The sequence below is a fragment of the Schistocerca cancellata genome, chromosome 3, assembly GCF_023864275.1.
Source record: "Schistocerca cancellata isolate TAMUIC-IGC-003103 chromosome 3, iqSchCanc2.1, whole genome shotgun sequence".
NCBI classification, from domain to species: Eukaryota; Metazoa; Arthropoda; class Insecta; order Orthoptera; family Acrididae; genus Schistocerca; species Schistocerca cancellata.
The window spans coordinates 895353104-895362519 of record NC_064628.1 but is presented as its reverse complement, the minus strand read 5'-3'; the positions used below and the strand labels follow the sequence as shown (position 1 = coordinate 895362519).

Sequence of the window (9416 nt, the reverse complement as noted above, 5' to 3'; positions counted from 1 at the left end):
GGTACACTGAGAGCTTTGGATCAAGGCAATCAGGCGATGCTTTATTTCTTGATTTCTGAAAAGCATTTGACTCACTAACACACCTAAGCTTATTGTCAAAGGTACAGTCATATGGGGTATCAAGAGAAATTTGTGACTGCATTGAGGAATTTTTGGAAGGGAGGACCAGCATGTTATCTTGGATGGAGAGTCATCATCAGATGTAGAAGTAAATTTGTGTGTGCCCCATTAGGTGTGTTGGGACCCTTGCTGTTCATGTTGTATATTAATGACTTTGCAGACAATACTCATAGTAAAATCAGGCTTTTTGCAGATGTTGCAGTTATCTGTAATGCAGTACTATCTGAACGAAGTTGCATAAATATTCCATTAGACTTTGATAAGTGGTGCAGAGAATGGCAAATTGCTTTAAATGTTCAGAAATGTAAAATTTTGTACTTTACAAAATCAAAAAAAAACATAGTGTCCTATGATTATAATATCAGTCAGTCACTGTTGGAATTGAGAAATTCGTATAAATACCTGAGTGCAACACATCATAGGGAAATGAAATGGAATGAACCCAGAAGTTCATTCATGACTAAACCAGGTGGTAGACTTTGGTTTACTGGTAGAATACTGGGGAAGTGCCATCAACCTACAAAGGAAATTGCTTACAAATCACTCGTACAACCAGTTCTAGAATATGGCTCAAGTCTGCGGGACCCGTACCAGATGGGACTAGCAGCAGATATTGAATGTATACAGAGATGAGCAGCACGAATGGTCACAGGTTTGTTTAATCTGTGGGTGAGTGTCGCACAGATACTGAAGGATTTGAACTGGTAGACTCTTGAAAATAGACATAAACTATTATGAGAAAGTCTATTAACAAAGTTTCCAGAACTGTCTTTAAATTATTACTCTAGGAATATACAACTCCCTACATATCACTCACATAGGGATTGTGAGGACAAGATTAAAATAATTACTTCACACACAGGGGCACTCCAAACAATCACTCTTTCCGGGCTCTATATGTGAACAGAACAGGAAGAAAGCCTAATAACTGATACAATGGGACGTACCCTCTGTCATGCACCTCAAGATGGTCTGCAGAGTATAGCTGTAGATCTAGATGGAAATGTAAAATTTTGGTGCCTACAGTCAGTCAGTGTCTGAGCATCCAACACAATTTTTGAGACTTTTAAGAATAAAAACAAGCTGATTTCCAAAAGTTTGCTTACAAAATTGGCTCACTTATATCAAAGCAATATACTACATTCACAAAAGCTATTAATATGAAAGAACGACTTCTTGTAACTTTGCAATTTTTAGCATGTGCTAGATGAAATATAATTTATTGTATAAAATGTTTATTAAAAGTACACTGTTTGAAACTGAACACTACATGTTTATATGTGGTTCTTACACAAGTCTGTTATTTACTTGGAATAGCAAAATGTTCAATAAATCTCACCGTTCCTTAGATAGGTAGAGCAATTATGTCGGCAATATAAGAAGATTACATTAAGATAACTGTTTTCAATAGGTGAAAAAGCACTTCCAGGTTGTCAATATGTGAAATGCTAAGGTTTGTGGTGGTTGTAGAATTATATAACTTTCAGAATTGCTTGATGATTAGAAAAATCCATTACCCAAAACAATTGATTTCAGATTATTGTAGCTCGATGGGAAGCACGATTTGATAGTAGTTCATCCTCCTCATTTATCTTCAGCATGACTTTCTGAAATTTTCTTGTCCCTTTTTAAGTAAATATTCAGCAGAGAGACTTCTCATTTTGGATGCAACATATTTGCCAAAAACTTCATATTAATCTTTGTCTTCATTCAATGTGGATATAACTTTTTGTATGGATAAATCACTTATTGAAACAAATTAACTACCCACCTTGGGACTAATTTAACTTTCTGCAATACAGGTGTTAAATCAGAACAAATCAGGCTGTTCCAATATATCTTGATTGTCAGATGGTGTCTGGTTTTCATTTGCGGCCCGCTCCACTGCAACATCCTAGTCAGAATATAATAAAATAAATAAATGAAGTATAACTTGTAACAAATGACATTATTTTTTCATTTCTTTTATAGGCATTGTCTACATCATAAGATTAGCACAGCATTACCATGAAATTCGAGTTGAAGTGCACATTTCCCAAATGTTTGGGTGCTCTTGTTAAACATTTTCTTAGACAGGCTCCACAGTGTAGTGGCGGTAATGTAACCATACCCATTTAATAGTCAAAGTTCCATGACAGTTTATAACTACAGACACTGTAGAGCAAGAAGAATGGTGGGTACTGCCTTTGGTATTATATATAGCACATTTACAGTATTAAGGAACTTGCTTCTCCTCGGTCCAGAACATGTGGCATCTATAGTTTTGAAAGCAGTTTGCAGTACACAGAATTCATTATTGTCTGAAAAATAGTCTGCAAATGTAGACACTCCCAAAGCCACATACGACCTACAAAATTGAAAAACAAACAAAATAAGATATGGTAGCTGGCGAAATCAAGATCTGCTAGCTGAACGTGCTACCACTATAACATCAAGGTACTAATAACCACTCAAATAAGTATGGGAAGAGTATAGTGAATATTTTATTAACAGATTAATGAAACAAATAATATCAAACAAACAAGTAAAACATAGCCCATTTGTTTTTGTTACTGTTGGTAAATTTCCTAGTGCCGGTTTGCAAGCTGAACCTCCTAGCAGAAACAACACAAAATTATTGTATGGCCATTTGGATACATGCAACTCTTTGGTGTCATGGACAGATTTTGTCTTTGGACTTTTTTTGAAAATCTTAACGTTCCATGGCTCACGTTTATCATGATGCATGTTAATTCTTACACTTCAACTTTTAACCACGCATTTTTGTCACCTACGTTTACTCAAAACTTATTGCTCAGGGGCAGAAAAGTAAACGAGCAACAAACTTATGTGATATCTGTTGGACGAATTTGAACTTGTAAATAACCAATGTTTGTATAGATATGTTGACACATAACTGGTGGTAGAAATATAATTCTCTGACATGAATTCTTCACTGTTTGCATCAGACACAATTTATGTCTAACATAAATACTATCCAAAAAATGTCAGATGCATATGTACTACCACTAAGACATTTGGATGTGTCAGCTACTCTATGAGAACCTGAGGGGAAAGGGTCTGCTTACACTCAGTGGGCAGAGAAAGGAGAGACAGACATTCCACATTGCCAAGTCTTACACAGTTATACTGCTGACAACAATGAATAAAGTTGTATATCCACTGAAGTGTTTTAATGGAGAAGACTGGAGTACGGTTAGTACCATAATGCTAAACAGCGTTATGCACAGCAGGGTACCTGGAGGGGGACTAAATCTCATTGGCTGCTGGTGCTCAGTGAAGATGAATGTGCAGAAAAAATCTGACATGAGATGTGCTATCGTTACCAAGTTCTAAAACAGGAATAGTCTGCCAGAAAAGACTCTCTCTCTCTCTCTCTCTCTCTCTCTCTCTCTCTCTCTCTCTCTCTCTCTCTCACTGTGTGTGTGTGTGTGTGTGTGTGTGTGTGTGTGTATGTTTAAGGCCTGCCTAATTGTTTTCAGCATTGTAGTTGACTTGGGTCATTCAGTAAACATTTTTAATATAAATTAAGCATTCCAAACACTGCATTAGTTAAACTCTCACTAAATACATTCAAAAAATGTTCAAATGTGTGTGAAATCTTATGAGACTTAACTGCTAAGGTCATCAGTTCCTAAGCTTACACACTACTTAACCTAAATTATCCTAAGGACAAACACACACACCCATGCCCAAGGGAGGACTCAAACCTCGCTGGGACCAGCCGTACAGTCTATGACTGCAGCGCCTTAGACCGCTCAGCTAATCCCACACGGCTAAATACATTCTTTCCTCCTTCAATTATCTTCATCTATTTCACTAGCCACTTTCAACTAGTGTTCACAATGGTTCAATAATAATCATGGGTAATACACGACCGCAAAGTTTAATTTTAAGTCATGGTGGTAGACTGAAACTTTTTGATTCAGTATCATGGACTATTTTTTACTTTGTTTTTTGATGTCCAAATGTAATGATTATGTTCCAGTCTGCCTATGATGCACTTCAGTGAAGTTGTTTGCCTTTTTGGTAGACAATGATGAGAGGTTAGAGTATAATTGGGGGGAGAGGGGGGGGGGGGGTACTCAGTGCTTAGGTTGTGAGTTTAGTACAGTGTGTGGTTTCTAAAACAGCGAGCTCAAGACTCACTAACCTATAAGTGTCCAGGTGGATGACTTTCAAAAATATTTTCACTGTAGACAATGAGTGTGGTGGAGGTAGCTATTGCTGTTTTCACTCTTTTGAAGACTGTAAGAAGTTGGTTTGTACGACTGCTAGTTATAATATATTAGAAGGGCTCTATTTTTACTGTGGTAATATTAAGCAGCAAAATGTGTACACATTATTGGCATATTAAAAGTGTTTCCCAATATCTTACTTAACAACATTATTTAGGTTTCTCAGCTAGTACAATGATGTGAAATAGTGGGTCGCATAATTACTTCACACACAGCAATGTAAAGTGAGAATGAAAAATCCCCTGTCTACTTTTATGTTAAAGCAAGTTACCTGTTTACTCACAGAATAAAAATCACCTTTTTACAATACTACACCTTGAATACAAAACAATCTAAATTAAACTGTTTATTACTTTTAAACAGTGTTGAGTTGGCAAAGCACTGTTACCCTATATAGGGACAAACTTAGACCTAATTTGATGTTAAAATTTCCAAGTGTAATAAACTATGTTAGAAGAGAAAAATGTCAACTGAATAACACCATTGCCCTTCACTCATAACCAAAAGCAGCCATTCAAAGTTTGTCATGTCTTCCAAATCATTCCTCATACTATTCACTTGTTTCTTCTGTCCTACTAACTGAATTTGTTGTTTATCATGGGAATAATTATGCTTCAGTATGTAAGAATTCATTTCTTTTATTGCCAAGTGAACTTTTTTCGTACTTGGTGCAATCCATATTTACATAAAACAAAATTCCAGCACTTAACATTTCTTGAAAATATGTTTAAGATACAACTGCACATCAGTATATGTAAATAAAGTTCAAACAGGCGGAGACAGAATTATAAAAGAAGGAAACACTGTATAATGTACAAAAGGATGTTATGAGGCTTTTCATAATATTCTGAAAAGTCAAACACTAGCAACATTTTGTGAATATAGGTATGCTTTATGTCCTTTATAGGAGCACTCGCATATTTATTCATCTCTCTCTTATAACTTCACATGTTGGTCTTCTTACAGATTATTTGATTTATTTCATAAATTCTCCTTGTTCATAAGGAAGCAAATCCAGAACCAGATATTTATATAACAGTACAAAAAGAAATTTCTATTACATATCAGGGAAGTTTCTGCTGCATCTCTTGCTTCTTCTGTCTTCATTATCTCCAATGGTAGAAATGTATGTGAGTGCCACATCTGAAACATAAGTGTGCATATAAGGATGATTTGGCCGCAATGAGATTCATTTATGATAGAAAATAAAGTCTAATGACTTACCAAGGATGAATGAACTCAAATGGTGTATTATTCTACATTTTATCTTTTGCTATTGCTGATCTAGCAAACTGCACAACCAAAGGTTTATCCTTGAGTATGTAACCATTTGTCTCTTTCAGTGCTAACTGAGCTTGCTTCATACTTGGTAATGTGACGAACGCTTGTCCCTTCATTCGACCTTCCTTCATTAAACGTATGTCGAACCTGCAGTGTAACATTAATTTTTAACTGCTGCGAAATCACAACTACAAAACATAGTTACACACACAAACTTCTATGGATATTTGCTAAAAAGCCAAGTTAGAATCTGAGATATGGTTGATACTGACGTCATTACGTGTGAAGCACTTTCTTGGACGGGAGAAAAATGGGGAAAGAAATCAACTGTGGTCATGTTGGAGAAACAGCCTGGTATTTGCAGCAATGATTTTGGATAACTGAAAATACCTGTATCTGGATAGCCAGATGGCAATTTGCACTCCAACTATCCAGTATATGAACCTCACACCTAAACCAATGCACCACCTTACTTGATAATTTATGACAAAGGACATTATGTGTCATGCCAAAAGCAGTTCCTGTAAAAAGCTGCAGTTAGGAAATGGATGGTAAGAGACCCATAAGGGACAGCACTGTGAGGAAGAGGGCAAGAGGATCAGATGGTGAGAGTGAAATAAAATTAATTTTATTTTGTTTTGAGCCCTCTAGTAATTCCTCAGACACATTAGTGTTTATCAGGAGTTAACATTAATGTTTGTAAAACTACTACACCCAGAAATAATGACTCAAATGAATCTTAACTTGGACAATGTGTACAACAATGAACTGGCAATAAGAGAATAAAACTAAATCAAATGATGGAAAATCCAGGATGGAATGTAACAATATTATGGAAATGAAAGTTGTCACACACCATATAGCACACACAGTGTGGCTGCAGCTGTCGTCTATTTTTGACAAAAGTCTTGTCGGCCAAAAGCTTATTTGTGATACGTCTTTATGTTGTGCCTATGCGACTCACAGCATCCTCTCTATATGGTAAGTGGCAATTTTCCTTTTCATAATATTGTGAGATTAAAACTAGAGAGAGATGACTTAGGCCCTTCAACAATTTCCCTTTTGCAACAGGCTACATGATTGTTACCCTTATCTCTGTAAAGAATCCTCAAATAAAGTGTAGACATGAAAACAGGTGCCAGTCAACACTGTTGACTACAAAGAGCACAATAGCAGCACATGAGCAAGCTTGAAAGAGGCTAAAAAGTAGCTTCCTAAGAGAAACTTTGACATTCAGTGACAATTTAGTTTGTTCAGGAGATGCTGACACACAAATGATATGTATGTAGAATAAGTGGATAAAAGAGGAGAAGTACAGTGACAAGACAGTACTGGACTATGCAATCTGATCATAGTACAGAATGCCTGTCGATTTTTTCACATGATGGTACGAGACTGTACTCTTTCATCCAAAGCGTAGGCTAAAACTAAACATTACAACCTGTGTAGACCTATCTGTGTCAACAGTTGACTGATATCATCTGCAGGGTGCATGTCATTACAAGTGCCTAAGATCATAATGATATTATAAACACTGTAAGAGGTGTACTGACAGCAAAATGTAGTGTTTCTAAATGAATTACACTTCATTAAGCCCTACAACACAGTCTGCATGCATGTTCAGTGCCACAATTTGGCAGTCTGCAGGTTGGACGGTCAGATGAACATACCCTGTGTGTCCTACCACAGCTTCAGGCATCTTCAGACACCATATATTAGCAGAATAACATCTGGCCACATGTGGTAAGGAATGTGCATGTCTTCTTCGTATACGCAGGTATGACTGCTTCCCTGGTCTTCATGTTTTGTCTGACAGGAATCCATGAAACATGTATGGGATATGGTTGATTGGTAATTGTCATTCTGTGATCAACACTTTGTGGAAATACACAGAAAATTGGAGCTAATTAATAATTCCATAATCCCAATCATTTAAGTTTTCTCACATTCCTAACATCTCAATCTTCAGTTTTTTTAAAGTTTACTAACGGATCTGCTGCCACATAGCAAGCTAGATTGATTTAGAATACCTGATTAGTTATGGACTGCACACAGGATCTCCAAACAGGAAGCTTTATCACACAAACTGGAAAAGTGCAGCCACCTTTGCCATTTGTTGCAAAACTTACAACACACTTCTTGCACCTGTTGGTACTATTAAGAAATTTTTATTGCAATAGGGTATAAATTTTATGTGTTAGGTTTAGGTGTGTGTGTGTGTGTGTGTGTGTGTGTGTGTGTGTGTGTGTGTGTGAGGGGGGGGGGGGGGTGTCTACAACTGAGGCTTCAGTGTATTCAGTATATGTTGGAAAGGGTACAATTTGGACCACATCTGTTAAGTAGGTGAGCATAGCCACAACTCATCTCACATCCTGTAGCCGCAAATTTTCTGTTACAAGCAGTAGTCAGTGTTGCCACTTTCTTGAAGACACTTTTTCAGGATATTCTTGAGTTCACATGACAAATGCTTTATATTATATGCTTCTGGAATCAGAAACTCTTAACTGTGTTTGATAAGTAGCCCTAACAAATGGTCCCATACGACACTATGGAATGAAAGTAAGTGAAGCACGTTAGCTTTTTTATTTTCATATCACCTGCACTTGTAACATCCTCATTGTAAATATAAGATTTGTTTAGTTGCTTCAACAGTGCTGTGGTATGCTCCTCTCGATGAATTTATAATCAAGTTTCAGTCCCAAGAATTTACTATAGTCTATTCCTTCTATGTATTTGTCATCATATTTTATGTGTATAATGTCTTTTCACTGTGTGACTCAGCATCTCCTCCATATGGTGAGTAGCAATCTATCCTTCTCATAATACTGTTAATATGTTAATAAAATCAGAATCATGTAAATAAAAATGATTTTCATTTAACACCATGTACTAAATAACTGTTAATATGACAGTAACAAATTCTATCCTGCAGATTTGTACAGAATAGATGTAGACACTGGGAATAACTGCTAATTTTCTTGGCCTCAACAAAATGGAAATCTCTGTGAACACAGTTTAAAAAGTACACTTGAGAAGGATATTATACAAGGTACACAAAAGAGAAGAAACAGACTTAATTATTTTTAATTATTAAATATTTCGAACTTTGTTTCATCCTCTGAGAAACATTAGTTACTGAAACACTTTTCTTTACTGATGTAGTCAATAATGTTTCTTAATATACCACAACAGAGAATACTTACATGTTTCCCTGCTCTTCAGAATCGGGTTCGTTGTATCTTCTATATATATAATGTAACTCTCTCTCTGTTACTTGCTTGGCTATATTTTTTATGTACAGGCGACAGGAAGGAATTCCAGGTTGGTAATTCTTGAACACTGGCAAATGCTTTTGATCTAGAGAATTGATTAAATACATAATGTTAAACAGTAAAGATCAATAACAAGGTATTGGTAAGAAACAAGCAAAGAACTCTTGAAACGTAAATACAAACAAAATTAAAATGTATATTAATACTACACTACATTCTAGAACAGATGTGCATGAATTTTATTATTTTTAAGCTGCTTCTTCTAAGTATTTTGGCACACAGAAATATTCCATAAGGTTAATGGGTCTGGAGCTTTGTCACTAGTACAGCAGCAAATCACTTGATCTTCTTTGAAGAACATGTGACAAAACTATGTATGAGGTGCAGATACCACTATACTTGGGAGCAGCATAACTGACAGCAGCCCCCCCCCCCTCCTTCCCCCACAATGACTAGCAAAAGGACATTTATCACTGACTTGCTTCACATGTCACCCTGTGCTTAA

The 9416-nt window shown here is 36.2% G+C and overlaps 1 protein-coding gene across 1 annotated transcript in view; it reads right to left on the bottom strand.

The window, feature by feature from the left end:
- Window positions 1–4980: 4980 nt before the first annotated feature.
- Window positions 4981–9416, bottom strand: part of LOC126175963 (RNA-binding region-containing protein 3-like) — a 41786-nt gene continuing 37350 nt past the window's right edge. Inside the window, exons 5-7 of the mRNA XM_049923051.1 lie at window positions 8843–8996; window positions 5583–5786; window positions 4981–5501 (exon numbers count right to left, since the gene is read on the bottom strand). Coding sequence (XP_049779008.1) covers window positions 5615–5786; window positions 8843–8996 — 326 coding nt within the window. The 3' untranslated portion in view covers window positions 4981–5501; window positions 5583–5614. The remainder of the gene's footprint in view (window positions 5502–5582; window positions 5787–8842; window positions 8997–9416) is intronic.